At 40.3% G+C, this 16,161-nt stretch overlaps 2 protein-coding genes across 6 annotated transcripts; both read left to right on the top strand.

The window, feature by feature from the left end:
* Nucleotides 1-1,898: 1,898 nt before the first annotated feature.
* Nucleotides 1,899-12,061, top strand: atad5a (ATPase family AAA domain containing 5a). 4 transcript variants are annotated; one of them, XM_086058036.1, is made up of 22 exons: nucleotides 1,899-2,278; nucleotides 2,763-2,826; nucleotides 2,928-4,579; nucleotides 4,690-4,756; nucleotides 4,856-5,014; nucleotides 5,295-5,421; nucleotides 5,507-5,770; nucleotides 5,855-6,003; nucleotides 6,147-6,288; nucleotides 6,477-6,743; nucleotides 6,901-6,997; nucleotides 7,076-7,158; nucleotides 7,234-7,370; nucleotides 7,470-7,641; nucleotides 8,114-8,269; nucleotides 8,342-8,593; nucleotides 8,907-8,971; nucleotides 9,045-9,234; nucleotides 9,326-9,480; nucleotides 10,221-11,059; nucleotides 11,143-11,301; nucleotides 11,425-12,061. In XM_086058036.1, the coding sequence occupies exons 2-22, from the start codon at nucleotides 2,776-2,778 to the stop codon at nucleotides 11,501-11,503; spliced, it is 5,262 nt and encodes a 1,753-aa protein (XP_085914162.1). In that variant the 5' UTR covers nucleotides 1,899-2,278; nucleotides 2,763-2,775; the 3' UTR covers nucleotides 11,504-12,061. The 4 variants fall into 4 exon arrangements, with proteins under 4 accessions (XP_085914162.1, XP_085914163.1, XP_085914150.1 ...); XM_086058037.1 differs by having other exon boundaries at nucleotides 8,360-8,593; XM_086058024.1 differs by having other exon boundaries at nucleotides 7,076-7,370.
* A 105-nt stretch (nucleotides 12,062-12,166) lies between these two features.
* On the top strand, nucleotides 12,167-15,167 carry adap2 (ArfGAP with dual PH domains 2). 2 transcript variants are annotated; one of them, XM_086058041.1, is made up of 11 exons: nucleotides 12,167-12,409; nucleotides 12,506-12,630; nucleotides 12,775-12,866; nucleotides 13,369-13,457; nucleotides 13,535-13,647; nucleotides 13,714-13,863; nucleotides 13,940-14,023; nucleotides 14,170-14,232; nucleotides 14,504-14,581; nucleotides 14,677-14,905; nucleotides 14,977-15,167. In XM_086058041.1, the coding sequence occupies exons 1-11, from the start codon at nucleotides 12,322-12,324 to the stop codon at nucleotides 15,000-15,002; spliced, it is 1,137 nt and encodes a 378-aa protein (XP_085914167.1). In that variant the 5' UTR covers nucleotides 12,167-12,321; the 3' UTR covers nucleotides 15,003-15,167. The 2 variants fall into 2 exon arrangements, with proteins under 2 accessions (XP_085914167.1, XP_085914177.1); XM_086058051.1 differs by lacking the exon at nucleotides 12,775-12,866 and having other exon boundaries at nucleotides 12,259-12,409.
* The last annotated feature ends 994 nt before the right edge of the window (nucleotides 15,168-16,161 follow it).

Genomic DNA, 16,161 nt, shown 5'->3' on the forward strand with positions numbered 1-16,161 from the left:
CTTCTTTGAAGTATGGTGTGTTAAATTGTGTGGTGCAAGTGTCACATTTTAAATGACCATCACAACCCTGCGGTTTTGATGTGCTTGGTGACGCTTAGTCTGCTCTGTCTTCCACCGCATCAATGAATTACTGCCAATGGCTTTCTTTTGCTCATAAACCCATCGTCGTAAACACTGTCAGTAACCATTGGTTAATACTGACATACCAGTGTTGGATTTACTTTGACTTTTTAGTCGCCACAACGTAGGCCTACTTGTTTTTAAGGGCCATTTGAAGCCTCAAACCAGCACATCAATTATTTTAGGGAGTCCAAATCTATACCACAGCTGATTACATATCACGCCAGTCTTTAACTGCTTAAAAATAAAAACAAGTAATTGTTGAGTAAAATTTTTAGCCTTTTTTTTAAGTGCATTGTTTGTTATGAACAATACAAAGTAAACTAAAGATGTTATGTGGCATAGTTTTATGGATTTGGTCTACTTTAAGTATGACTGTGCCTTTGGAGGTGGTAGAATACAACTCAGATGTTTAATTTTGAATATATTAATTAAAAACTTGAAAAAAAAAATTGCATTCATTCTCCAATTTTCTCAAAAGTTCACCTTTGTGAACATATTCTGAATTTGCAGTATGCTCAATAGAATTCAGCAGAAGCCTACAGTATATACTCAGTTTTCTTGAAAATCTGTGCGCGTCAGACTTGCAGATGGGACTTCCTGTGTTACTTTTTTCTGCAGCATAGAGTATACATACATATATATATATATATATATATATATATATATATATGTATATATATATATATTGACATTTAGTGCAACAGAAACCACAGATTTAAAAAAAAAAATCTATTACAACTTTAAAGTTGATGTCATTTGAGAAACTGTTATTATTGTGCGAAGGAGAAAGGATAAATGCAAGAAAATTTAAATGTTACTGTACAGTACCTGCTTACTCAAAACATCTCATTACTGGAATTTCCCCACTAGGGATCAATAAATAACACTTTGTCAATACATTAAAAAAAACTTTTTTTTTTAAATCTGAAATAGTGAATAAATACATGAATATTCAGTACATTATTTGATCTGAAAGAATGATATAATGGTCCACAATGTAGGTTAGGTTAGTGTTAGGTGTCATGCTATACACATGTATACTGTATTGTACCACATCAGTGATTCTCTAAGTGTAGTACTAGTGCCACTAGTAGTAAGCTGGCTCCCTCTAGTAGTAAATAAACACATAGTACAATTCAGTTGTATTTAACTTTTAGTACCACATATTTTTGCACTTAAGCTTAAAGAATTGTTTATAAACATTTTACACATTTTATTGAACTTGTATGTGAAATGCATTTTAATTTATTCACTATTCAAGTGTTTAAAAAAATTATATATATATATATATTTAAGTGCAGTGTTAATATTCAAACTGTGCATAATGTTACATTGGCTTACAACAATGTTGAGACCTGAGCCTGGATAAGCTAAAGAAAATGGAGGAACAATATTTAATATATGTTTGATATATCTCTCTCTTTTATGAGTACTTAGGTTTACGGTACTTAATTATTTTAGTTACTGTATTGTTTACTGATGATCTAAGTATTTTTTAGTCGGTGTATTTATTATTATTATTATTATTATTATTATTATTATTATTATTATTATTATTATTATTATTATTATTATTAAAACGTATTGAGCACTACAGTACCGTCAACTTGGAATATGATGTACCTGTCCCTTTGCAGACAGTAGAAGTCGCTGTCATTTTACTAATATACAAATAAGTCACTGGTCGGGCGCCATCTTTAGTTTGGTCAAGCGACGGCGAGAAGTGACGAATTTGTTCTCTCTCCTCTGATTGGTGGAATTTACCGACGCAAAAGGTCATGTATATTTGGCGCTCTTCCTTCTACAACTACTCTGGCGCGTTTTTGAAACGCTCTTCCCGAGTAATGTTTTTTTTTTTTCGACTTAATATGTCAACGTTTTAGAAAACATACATTTGGCACTTACACCTTACGTTCGTACTTCCAGAGGCGACGCTAGCAGGATGTGCGGACCAATTTTTGTAACTGTTGAGCGGCAAAGTTTCTTGGAGCGACTTAAAGCCGCCTTATTTTGCTAGCTTGTTGTTTTCTATCATAGATTACGTTCATGCCAGAAACAAATAGATGTCCACCCTTGACTGTGGACGTTAATTTTTGCTGTCGACACGGAAACGTAAACTGGAAACGAGGTCTGAAGTTTTTTTGGACTGTTTTTGGTAAGTGTTTTTGCAATACCAATACTTAAGCTTGGGAGAGCCGCAAGTGTTACCCTCCTTATCGGCAATAATAATGTGTTGTTACTAGGTGTTTATTTACCTGTAGTGTTTCACACTGACGTCACGTTAGTACTTTCCTTTGTTGATACGATGTGAAGCTTTATTATTTCACATACCTGTTGTCTTTCCGCTGTCTCTGATATGACACTAATATGCAATATTTACAATGGCCACGAACGAGTAACCTTACATTGTATGTCAATTTGGCATTGTTTATTCTGAATTATTATTGATTGAGTGAACTTGAACTGTATGTCTCATTTGACAGCGTCCACTGTTCAGAGACACCGAATGTTGTCAAATTGATTCTCTAGCTAATTGCTTGCTCACATGCCATTTGTGCAGGGTGCAAACTGACAGATAACATGTACTTTTAGTTGAAGGAGTTTTGTCATCTTATCATGATTGTTACTTTTTGCCTCAGGTCCCTATAAAGTATGGCTGGTGTTGTGGCAATGGCGTCTGTCATAGAGGATTTTGACACACAGGTATTTTCACATTTAAGCACATATTAATAGCCATTACATTGTAAGTGTGTCATGTACAGTACTTTATATTAATTCATTTTCGTTCTCCATTGTGTTTACAGCCTTGCAAGAAATCGAGCAAAGATGGTGGCAGTGCTGTTGTCAAGACAATCACCAGCTACTTCTCTCCTGTGGCCAAAGCTGTGGAGAAACCGTTCTCACCTCCTCGCTCCAATAACATCATGGACTATTTTAGCCCTGGTCCTCTGACCTCCAAAGTAAAGTCCAGCCCATCAGAACACCCTAAAGGGATTGGTCAGAGGTCTTCAGAAGAGCACACCAACCCAGAGGTTGCGATGAAGCAGCCATCACTTAAACGGAGGAGAAAGACAACTAAAGCTAAAACTGAACTTGTGGATCTTAAAGCTGCTATTTTAGATGACGAGGACTCAAACTTGCCGACAAGTTCCCAAAGTGTCTGTGCTGTCGTTGGCAGTGATACAGCTGCTCTGCTGGCCCAGATTAGCGCCGATGCTTCGAACTCTAATCGTTCAATAGAGAGCAACACTTGTCAGCCTGATAAGCAGGCTCAGAAAAATCAATATGACAAAAATGCCTCTAAATATGGAAAAGATGACCAACCTGAACAAGATGTGTCAATCAATAGTACTTCATCTCAAGTTTTTAATGTAAAGGAAAAGGGGAAACCAGTTAAAACAAATGCTACACGCAGTTCCAAGAAGAATAAACAAAAGGAGGAAAATCATTCTAAATCCGAGCAGAAAGGTGCAGAAAGTTCTTGTGCTGTCCACACGGAGGTTGACGTCAACGAGGGCTCTGAGTTGAAGAGCAACACGGTCATGATCTCTTTTGAGGATTTTGTCCGCAGTCAGTCCGAGGTCAAGGGTGAAGAAAAGAGTACTGATGTGCAGTGTGAAGGAAATAAGATACCTCAAGAGAGTGATAAAATGGATACTCACCAGTTGGACACCTCTAAATCTAAAGAAAATGTAGCATCTACAGAGGTCTCTGTCCAAGTCTCACCTCGAACCATCACCATTCAGGCTCAAATGCACACCATTTCACCAAAGCAGGAAGCGGGTAAGCCTGAGGTAAGGGGAGCATTGCTAACGAACAGGAGAAAGGGTGCGAGAAATCTTGGAACGGAAGCACCACCTCTTCACACGGCGCCTGTGACAGCAAAACGGAAATCCAATGTTGTTCTTGAAGAGGAGGATCTTGACCTGATTGTGCTTGAGAGTGAATCTACCCCCAAGTGCTCTGATGCAGAGAGAAGACAGTTCATGGCGGCCTTCAAACAACCTAGCCTGGATGGGTCCAAGGCAAAGCTGTGCAAGAACCAGGCCAAGCAAAATCAACCTGCTGAGAAAGATGTCGAGGAAAATGACTTACAGGAAGACAAAATGGTTGCAAAAACAGAACCACAAAGAAAATGTAGAAAAGCAGCAGAAAAAGTCACAGCTTCATCAAAGGTTGCAGATGAAACCTTGCCCGCTAAATCTGATGACATCCAAGAGGAGCCAGAGGCTTCCATAAATCCCTCTATTCCAGTTGTGAGGAGGTCTCGAAGAGAGGCTGTTCTTAGGCAAGCCCCTAAAACTCCAGAAACATTTCCTGTTAGGAAACGGAATAGATTGAAGGATTTTGCAGAGACCCCTGTTAAGTTCTCATCCCGTAAAACACGAAAGTTCAAGCATGGAGTCTACGTAGCAGCGATGGTCTCCCCACCTGATGCCAAAGAGAGTCCAATCAGGTAGCATAATAATAGTGTTAGCATTTAGTATTTATGAACATCTGATAATCTGCATAATGACTCCTTGAATCCTTATGATGGTCCATTGATTCATAAATATGTTCCATCAGGATAAAATTCAGGAGAGTTCATCCGAATGCATCTGGAAATGGCAAAAATGCTCCTTTGGACTGTAATGTGAGTAAGATATTTGCCATATATTCGGTGATAATTCAGTTATGTTGGATAAACTAAATGGTGCTCAAAAGATTTGTGGTCATGCTTGTTTGTTTCAAGGTATCTGATAACTCCAAAAAACAGAAGAAGGCAAAAAAACTAGTTGCGAAAGCTAAAGCCATTCAACAGATTAAGAAAGATGCTGTTGAGAATAAGAGGACCGTAAGACGTTCAACAAGGACGGAGGCTTCCATCGCAAAGAGTTATTGTGAAGATGAGGTACGATTTATCATTAATGAGGTGAAATACACACCTAGCCATTCATGTTTTGTTTGCAAAAGCTAAATAATTCATTCAATGTATTAAGAAACAAGGTGAAGTCATGAGCCATGCGTCATATGGTTGTGTTGGTTTTCTCCACTTTGTTACCAATTACCACATTACAAAAATGTGCATGTTAGATTAATTGAGGACTCTAAATTGTTCAATGGTGTCACACAAGGGATGACGTTTACATTGTAAAACTCTTATTATACTGAAACTTGGATCTTGATTTCAGAATGTTGTCATCTCCCTGGAGGATGACCAGACTGCTTCACCTCAGAAGGGACCACAAAAAAGTAAAACTAAGACCTCTCTACGCAATCTAAATGACGTGCTGGGTAAAGCCACCAAAGCTGCCCCAGGTAGTGTTTCACACTTTCAGTAGCATTTCATTTCCAACAGTTTGCTTATAAGTCCCTGAATGGTTCTGTATTGTGTTTCCAAAAGCCTCCAAGGGCGCCTTGACGGAGGGCCAGGACAAGAACGCTCGCAAGGCATCTTCTGTGATTTCCATCTTTGATGAGAGCAGCCGCGAGAGCTCTGAAAACTCCCAAGACGACGAGCAGTTCAGGGCTCGCCGAGAGTTTCTCAAGAGCGGCTTGCCTGAGTCCTTCAAGAAGCAGATGGCCAAGGCCGCTGTCACCAAAGAGACATACACACTTTCCTGTGCCTCTTTCCTACCAGTTGTACACATGATGCAAATACCAAATGGTATAATCAACATCTTCATTTTTTTTCTCTAATACTCTTGTGGATGTGTTCTGTCAAATTGATCTGTACTTTGTACAATGACAGATTGTCCTCTATGGCGTCTACCCTGGCCCGAGTCTCCTCAACTGTGCTGTCTCAATGAGCTTTCCATAGAAGTGTCTGAGCCCAATCCACCTCTAAATGGCTCCTTGGGTATGAAGACAAAACCGGAGTGTGGAGTGTTTTGTGAACGAGTAAGTTAAACATAAAAACAATCTATTTTTCATTCTATATCTTTGTAACGATTGCTGCTCACTTGCTGCCATTACAAAATTCTGTGGCTGTTCAGTGTTCAACTCCTATTTTTTGTGAATTGTGCTTTTCCCCACCACTCCAGGGTTCAGGTTGGAGGCTTGAGATGTCTGAAAAGGTTCGTCAGCTTCTGATTGAGGAGGTCAGCGCCTCAAACCCTCTCTTCCCCGCTAAGACATTTCTGCCTCGCTTCTTGGCCAGACGTGCTGATCACCAACAACACTCAGGTAAGTCGGGCATGTAGACAGTTTATGCACATGACACCGAAGCAATAATAGAGGGGAAGTTATTTAAGAATCTAAAGCTAACTATGAATTAATTGCTTGCTAATAGAAATTGTATAATGGCCTAAATAAATAAATACAGATCATATTTGAATACAATAAAACCTTGGTGTTTTACTGACCTCACACAGAGGCTGCAAGCACTCGGTCTTCACCTGAGGCATTAGGAGGAAAGAGGAAGAGGATGGATGACAAGGTGGCCAAAGTAGCTAAGAAACAGCGAGCTGCCGATCATGAAGAAAACATTTGCACCCTGGAGCCAGAACCGTCAAAGAGGGTAGGCCGCACAAGACGAGTCCAGAGAGCCAGACTGGATAAGGCAAAGGACAAGCCTTCGTCTGGAACAGATGATGCTGTCATCGTGCTTGATGACGTGTGTGAGGACACTGAGAAGAAAGGCGAGTTATTATGATTGTCCTTCAATCAGCACATAATTCCATCTGTCAATCTTATCCTTCGTTTTGTTGATTATTCTTCCCACAGCTTGTCTGAATGTCATTGGCTATTGTAAACCGGAACGAAATAAAAGGGCAACTGTCTGTTGTTTTCCCACAGTTGAGGCAAGGGAGGATGTGTTATGGACAGAAAAATATCAGCCGCAGCACTCCAGTGACATCATTGGCAACACAGCCTCAGTGCAGAGGCTGCACTGGTAAGCACCAAAATACCTTGTTTGTTTTTCCTGTTGAAAAATCCATCTTACTTATTCAAAAAATAATAATTTGTGCAGTTGGCTGAAGGAATGGAAGAATCGTGCAGACAGGGAAGAGAGGAATAAGCAGAAAGAAAAGAAACAAGAGGAAGACCGCAACGGTGTGTCATTTAAAACAATGTTCTTTTTTTTCATTTCACTGGAGTGTCTGTCTGAATGTTTGCCTTTTGTTATAGACTCTGACTGGGACTGTGGAGATGAGGAACCCCTGTTTGCAGAGGACTCGTTGTGCAATACAGTCCTAATTACAGGACCCACGGGAATTGGAAAGACTGCCTCAGTCTATGCTTGTGCTCAGGAGTTGGGTTTTAAGGTGAAGATCGAACATGATTACACACCAGTTAGCCTGTCCTGTGGGTACCTGTTGACCTCTGGGTTAAATGTTTGTCTATGTCCCTCCTGGTCTTCCAAGGTTTTTGAGGTGAACGCTTCATCTCAACGGAGTGGCCGTCTGATTCTTTCCCAGCTGAAGGAGGCCACTCAGTCGCATCAGGTGGACAGTCAAGGAGTCAATGCAAACAAGCCCGCATTCTTTAACAGCTACAACACGAGCAGTAGCACTGGCAAGCTTGGATCCTCTCCAAGTACGTACAAACATGGCAGACCCTGCTGGGAAATTTGGTTTTATACGGGGTATCTGCGTATCCTTAAGTCTTGAATTAGCCTTCTCGACAGTTAAACATTAATTATCCTGAAAAAATGACAAAGTCAAAACTCTTAAAAACTGCCACTTAGTCATCGATTTGTGTTGAACCCGCTGGCAAGAAAAATCATAAATTTAAGTCCATTGTCATTGTTTTGTTAAATGCTGCAAGCTGCAATAAATGTGTAATAAGTTAACATTTATGTTATTTGCTATCTTTAAATATATACATTCTACATTAAACTACTTAATATAATATTGAACCCTGTGGGGTTTATTGGTCACATTAATCGAATGAGAGGTCTTAAATTTGGCCTGAAAAAGGTGCACAATGTTTACATTTCACTTCCTTTAACTTGCAGATAAAGATACTGGAAAGCCAGCCCAACTCAATTCATTGTTTTATCATCCAGGGAAGCCGAACTCTCCTCGCAGGACTGTTTCATCTCCCAGGAAACCTCCCAACTCTCCAAGAGGCACTAAACGAGGAGGCCTCGCTCCAACCTCTTTAGCAAACTTCTTCAAAATGGGCCGACCCAACAACAAGGAACCAACGAGCACTAAGCAGGGTAACCAAAAGGATGAATACTTCAACTGTGTCCTGATTTATTAGAAGAAAAAATAATAATAATTATGAGTAGCGTTTTTTCACCTTAAAGTCCCTTCCAAGAAGATGAAACCACAGGAGGACACGAGAAAACAAAAAGACACCACAGTCAAATCACCCGTGGCTTCCACGCCTAAGGACAATGAGGAGCAGAGTAAAAGAACGGCCACCTCGCTCATCCTGTTTGAAGAGGTGGATGTGATTTTTGACGAAGATGCTGGCTTTCTTGCTGCCATCAAGACCTTCATGAGCACTACAAAGAGACCAGTCATCCTCACTACCAGTGGTTAGTAGAAGCATGGAGGCCACAACATTAAGTATATCTGTACATTCTAATGAGAGACGAGATGTATTTAGTCCCTTTAGTATCGTGACTTGGGATAAACACCCCCACTATGATGTGTTGCAGTTTTACTTTGTGCTAACTAAGCATATTATTAAATTAATTTCACAAGTTTCAGTCAAAAGAGCAATATTTTTGGCTAAATCTTTACAAAAGCTCTTGTACTTGCTGTCACAAGATTGTGTTGGTGAGCGAACTTGTGCAAATATGAGCATTCCATCCTGTTTGATTTGTATTCACATTTGGTGATTTGCAGATCCTGCATTCGGCACCATGTTTGACGGCAACTTCGAAGAGATCCATTTCAAAACACCTTCTTTGGTGAGTGGCGGCCTCGTTCAGGGTTCATTTACCACATCCTTAAGTTGGTCCTTACAACCGATTCCCGTCGTAGTTGGACGTGAGCAGCTACCTGCGCCTGTTGTGTCTGGCTGAGGACACGAGGACAGATCAGCGTGATATCAGCACACTGCTCAAAATCAACGGCTGTGACATCCGGCAGAGCCTGTTGCAGCTGCAATGCTGGACTCGAAGCGCTGGGGGGCGCCACGTACCATCACCTTCAGATGACACAAACCCAAATGGTAAGTGAAGTATTGTTGATCGTACTCATAATTCCAGTCAAGTTACGGACTTAGTTGAGCAATTACACTTATTATGTGTTTTTGAAATTAGGAAATGAACTGACGCGACAGACTAGTGGTGAAGCAGCAGACGAGTGTGCACTGACTGTAACGTCACCTCGACCTCCATGTGAAAGCGGCTGTGCGCAGAGTCGGCTGGGCCTACTGAATATCGAACCTGAGAGAGATGTTTGGGAGCTGCTACAGGTAAACTAAGACGCATGACATGCACTGCTAGCTACAGACTTGAAGCAGGAAATTTGGCTTTGCAGCTTTTGACCCAAATAGCAATTTCCTTCAAATCGGATTTGTTAGATACTCTTATATTGGAATTATGATATGATAATTGTTTGTTTTTAAATTACTGCAAGACTGCACACAAACCAAATGCATGCTGATGAAGACAATGTCTGTGCTGGATCCTTTTACATGACAGCTTAAACATTTTCGTTCATTGAACGGAGCAATATGTCCTTAAAATATATATTTATTTTAATTCACAAAAATAAGATTTTCACTTTTAATAATTTTTTTCCCACTCTGCTGAGAAAAAGATGACATTATTCAAAACAAGTTTCGCTTTTTGTGTGTGCGTGTGTGTGAGTTCTTTCCGGGATTTACTTTTCCTCCTGATACCAAACAAGTTTTGAATTTTTTTTTCCCCTCAGACCATTATGTATATTATGTCTTATGCACATGTATCAACTTCCACAGAATTAATGTCAATAAAAAAACATTTATTTATGGATAATGTGAAAATAAGTGCTCCCATTTGTCAAAATATATATGTGAACACTAAATTCAGTTCTTTATACATTTACATAGTTCAAAAAATGAATAGTACATTTTGTACCTATTAATGGTTAAAAATAATAATAATTTGTAGCAATACACATTTTACATATTACATGCATTGAGTAATGACGTAGTATATTTTGCATCAACAGATTCACACACATGAGCTGGCTTGCTGGGAGCTACTCATGGAAAGCACTCGACAAGGAGTTAACTTGCTCTACTCCAATATGGAGAGCCTCTTACCTTTACCACGCTTGCAGTTGATCTCCACCTACAAACCAGAGCCCACCTCTGAGTTTGCACCTGCCTGCCCTCTGTCTGACGAGGAGCCGCCTTCTCATGCGAGGCTGCTACACTCATCTGAGGCAGCAGATTGCTCAGATGATGGGAGTCCAATTAAAGTGTCACATAGAATGAAGAAGAACAAGAGGAGACATTACCTTCCTGACCAGGATGGACTGCACTCAGACTCTGACTCAGAGGAGAGTTTCCTCTCTCTCTGCAAGCAGCAAGAAGAACCTCAGGCCAAAGAGGAACCCACCGAAAGACTAGTTCCACAAATGGAAGAAAGGAAACCACTGACTCCTGCAGAGCGTCTGAAAAGTGTTCCTGTCTCCAAGTGTCTAGAATCACTAAGTGACTTTTTCAACAATATGTCTGACATAGACTCCCTACTTGTTCATCGGGGGGGTGATGCTCACAGGGGACCCCTTCAAGTCAGTGCAGCTCTGAAGGACGGAATGACTGATGAGTCCAGATATGAGCTGGACACCTTGAGCTGGGTGTTGGGTGAGCGTACGCTGGAGATCCAGACTGCGGTGGAGGCGCTGAGCTTCCACAAGTGTCGGCTCTCTGTAGCAGAGGCCTGGGACCGAGCCCGGCAGCTGGAGGGGCAGCTGGCAGAGGACACTGCGGCAGAACTCACCCTCCCTGTGGCCTCTCATTGCGATTGTTACAGCTTCACTCAGAGCAGCCTCTGTCCGCCCCAGTGAGTCCAACAACCAGATATTATTTTGTTTGTCTTTGTGTAAACTTCCTCCATTAAGAAAATGAGCGCATTGTTTATTCCAGGGTTGTGGAGCAGAGGAGAGACGTTATGGAGGGGCTGGTGTGCAGCGGAACACTTGGTACTCTGGCCAACAGATCTGCAGTTGCTGTGGACTACTTGCCAGCCCTGCGCACCATCTGCAGGTCAGAGCAGATTAAGGAGCAAGGCAAGGTGAAACGACGGTGAGCAGGCACTAGGCCAGGATGCGGTTAAGCACTTGTTTCTTCACTTACTTAGGGCTATAAATAAAAGTGTGAAACCGTTTGTTTCGTGCATGCAGTAAGGGCGTCCTCTTCTTCCACCAGGTTTCTACACTACCTGGACTCCATCCATCTGGGTCTCCACAAGAATACTCTCCAGTACCTTTCCAAAGACTTCCCATAATCTTAGAGAAGATCCTACACATACTTGTGATGACAGACTTTATTTTCACAATTGAAATAGGGCACGGGTGCAGTATGTGATGTCTGCTGGGGTTTAGAACACCAACTACATTGGTAACTCACTTACCATTGACTCACTTAAATGCTTGAGCATTTAACCACCACAACACTCACATGCGGTGTTGCACTCAGCACATCTTCGGGTGCTTTGAAAGATAGCACTAAATGGATCACAATCATCTGTATTTTTGTACATTTGTGTTTTATACTCAGTAGCAATTATATATTCTTTACTTTGCTTTTTGAAGTGTTTATAATCATATAAGAATTGCTTGTTAGAGCAAGTGTGGATCTTTAATCATATGTGAAAAATAGTGAGAAATTTGTGTGTAAAGGCTGCGTATAAATGATAACTGGCTGGTCTTAATTGCTCTCTTTTAAGCCCTAAATGTCACATTCACGTAATCACTTTTTTTTAACATATTTTTTCCTACCTTATATTTGTACACTTTCAGTTTTGTTTTGAGTAAACAAAGTTTTATTAAAGGTGTACAAAGAGTCCTGACTTGATTCAAACTGTGAAATTGGGAGGCGTATTCGTATGTGTGAAAAGAAAAGCCCTTGGCGCTTGAAACTTGTCACTGCAGTAGAAACGAGGTTAAGAGGAAGGACTGCCTTGTGTTGTGACATAAACCAAACATTGCAAGTTCCACTTTTCATTTGAAACCTTGCATTTACTGCATTTTGCCACATGTGAAACTATGTAGGCACCATGGTTCTTTTCGAGGGTCTCACGCGTAAGCCTTACTGTGGAGCGCCATGGCAAACTGGGAACGAAACAAAAGGATCTTACTGGAGCTGGTGAAGCTGCCAGAGAACAGATCGTGTGCAGACTGCGGCGCGCCCGGTGAGCCCTGCGTGTCTTATTCTTCACATGTTCTCTTTGTGATTGTCCTGACTACGAACACCAACTAACTTCCTAATCTTGTCTTGTTCCCATCAGATCCGCACTGGGCTTCGTACAAGTTGGGTTTGTTTGTGTGTCTGAATTGTTCTGGTATCCACCGCAACCTGTCCAGCCGAGTAAAGTCCATAAAGCTTGACCACTGGGAAGATGAGCTTGTGGAGGTATGGACACATACATAATTACATAATGAATAGGTATAATGTAATAGGTGTTTTTTTTAACACTGTTATGATTTAAAATAATAATAATAATTTGTTGATGTAATTAACATTTGTCTTAATGTTTTGGGGCGCCTGGGGGGGAAGTTGATGAAATCCAGTGGCAATGAAAGAGCCAGTGCTTTGTATGAAAAAGCACTTCCTCCTTTCTACTACCAACCACAGCAAACTGACTGTGCGTAAGTATTTTTTTTTCAGTGCGGTATCTTGAAACCAATCAGAAAACGGAAACATCAGTGCCACATTAAGAGATGTGCAAGCAGAAGCAAAAATGTATCTTGAGACGTAATAGGTGTTCGAGATAGATTACAGAACGGATTTAGATTGAAAATGTTGAAATCAAAATGTACACAGTATCTGCTGATCCTGGAATTTAAAAAAAAAAAAAAGACTAAATTAACCTTATATTATCCTTAACAAATTACACTTACAGTATCCTTAAATCTGCTGTTCAAAAGTTTTAACAAATAGCCCATTATTGTTGTAATTACATTTTTAACACAAAAAATCTACCGCAAATAAGTTATAATAGAATAATGATGGTACTGTACTAGCAAACCACAATCACTGGGTAAAAGTAATATATCAAAAATATTAAGTTTCTTAAAATTTTGTAATTGAATACTGAGCCCGCATCATCCATTCAGAGTGGTCACTATAGTGTTTTGTTTGAACCCCCAGAGTGTTAAAAGAGCAGTGGATTCGAGCCAAATATGAAAGATTGGAATTCACAGGAGAGACCAAGTATCCACCTCCGCCTTATACCACAGGTGATGTTTTGTCCTCTCACCCATCCAGCCGTTAACTATCCTTGTTAGGAGTAGTCTCCATTTTGATTTGATTCCAGGCTTCTATGAAGGGATGCTGTGGAAGAAAGGCAAGGAGAATGCACAGTTCCTGAAGAGGAAGTTTGTTTTGTCCGAGAGGGAATTCACTCTGGCTTACTACAACAAGGAAAATGTGAGTTAGCTTGCAAATAGCTTTCAAATATCAAAACTGATGTGTACATGTGTTGCTTTTATTTAGGAGTCCAAAGGTCCAAAAGCCCTCATCCCTATCAAGCATTTAAATGTAACATTTCAGCCAGAGAAGATTGGTCATCCCCATGGGATGCAGATCACCTACCAGGATAAAGACCGCACCAGGAGCCTTTACGTGTATCATGAAAGTCCTGAGGTGGGACTGCGTGATCATTCGAATAACTAATTGACTTTTCCCTGTTCGGAGTTGATGGGTTTCTTTTGTATTCTAGGAAATAGTCACATGGTACAATGCCCTACGTGCTGCTCGCTATGCATACCTCAAGACCGCATACCCAACCGGAACAGCCGCTGATGTAAGCACCCAAAATATTATTTTCAAACATAAATGAATATATAAACATTTTCATATAAACTGAGAAGTGCCATAGAAATAACTTGAGTGATAATAACCTGTATTTGATTTGGCTATGATTTAAGTGAACTAATAACTCTTTGTCAGCTGATCCCGAATATAACACCAAACTACCTTAAAGAGGGATACATGGAAAAAACAGGGCCATCGGTAAGTTCTTCCACGCCAAACGACAGTAACTCATTTACATGTTAGCATGTGTCAGTGCTGACTACTTCCTGCATGCTGTTGAAATGATGTCCTTTTCACGCAGTGTGCAGATTCTCTATATTGGATGTATGGAAAGCTGTGTTGAATCATTGGTGTGAATATGTGTGTGTGCGTGGGGGGGGGGGGGGGGGGGGGTTTGATGTATTTGTCATTTTACATTATCTTTTTTTTTTTTTTTTATACATGTGTATTATCATACTATGTTTACCAGCAAAAGGAACCATTCAAAAAGAGGTGGTTCATTTTGGACTCCCAAAATAGGAAGTTGCTGTACTTCAAAGGCTGTTTGGTGAGAACAAACCCTCGTATTTCAAGTATTTTACTGTCAAGTACCTCACTGTGCACAAGTGTGTGGCAATAACGCTACTGCTGGTCCGAATGTAGGATGCTGAGGAGTTGGGGGTCATCTTCCTTGGCACAGAAAGCAACAATTACTCTGTTAGGGACTGTGTCCCAAAGCACACCCGTAGAAACAAGTGGAAGTTCGGAATCATGATGGAAACACCTGAGCGGCAATTTGTCTTTATGTGTGAGCACGAGAGCGAGCAAAGAGAGTGGCTGGACTCCCTCAGACAGGTCATGTCCAGGCCTATGACACCACAGGATTATACCAGTAAGCATGGCAAAGGGAACTTTGGGATTATGCTCAGAAAATGCACTTATTTATTTATGTTGTCTTTGCAGCTGAGGCCAACATCAGGAACAAGTGATGAAAACAGGATTTGAATTATACAGCAGCAACATCTGAATGGTAACCTGCACTGTGCCGTGACACATGTCCATACAATTACTGTAAGTTACTGTTGAAATGACAATTGTAATAGTCTTCATTATACACTCTATTGAATTGAACTTTTTTGTACCATATGCATAGTTCTGACAACCATGTTTTCCATTAAACTGTTTCCTTATGCTGTAGCAATCTACTTTGAGTCCTTTTGTTATCAACAATTGGTTAACTGTTATTTCATACATTATTATTTTTCTTACAAATCTAATTAACATTTTACTCATTTCCCATTCTAACAAAGATAGATTCTTTATAAACCCTAAGAGGCAACTAATGCCCATTGGAGAACCCATGGGGGACATCACCAAATTCAACAAGACTTCAGCTCAGGGAGAATCTAAAGCAGGGGTGGGCAAAGTATGGCCCAAGGGGCACATACGGCCGCTTCCAATCTTTAATCCAGTACACCAAGCATTTACATACATGATCAAGAGTTAAATTGCTATCTCTATGGCGAGTGGTTAGCATATCCACCACAGTTCTGAAGTTGTGGGGTTAAATCCAGGCTGTGGCCACCCTGTGCGGAGTTTGCATGTGTGGGATATGTCCTAGCTTTCTTTGCACATTGCCCTTAGATGTGAATGGTTTTGTCTTTGTGCCCTGTGACGACTGGCGACCAGCTGTCTCCAAGATCAGCTGCAGTACACCCACGACCCTGATGAGTATAAGCGGTATAGAAAATGGATGGATAGTTGACTGATTGGTCAACTATTGGTAAAATTTAAAATAAATACATTAATTAATTAATTAATTAATTAATATTTGACTCAACTGTTTTGTTTTTGGTTAAACAAATAATTGTCTAATTACAATTAAGTTTTAAAGTACAGCATAAAAAAACGAGAATTATTTATTAGCAGAGAAACTATTTTGTTTTAAATGTATTCAGTTTATTTTGTTTTCATAATCAAATAATGATTGTAAATAAAATGCAATATGCTAAAATAATTTTACATAATTGAATGGCCTGACGCATCTGTCCGTTTTGAAAGTCTGTGGCAATGAATTTTGTGAAATACTTTACCTGTACAATGCAGTACTATACAGCACTGTACTGTTGACCTTTTGCATCGTGAGGG

The sequence above is a fragment of the Leptonotus elevatus genome, chromosome 1 (assembly GCF_054856555.1).
Source record: "Leptonotus elevatus isolate MCC_2025b chromosome 1, RoL_Lele_1.0, whole genome shotgun sequence".
Taxonomy (NCBI): domain Eukaryota; kingdom Metazoa; phylum Chordata; class Actinopteri; order Syngnathiformes; family Syngnathidae; genus Leptonotus; species Leptonotus elevatus.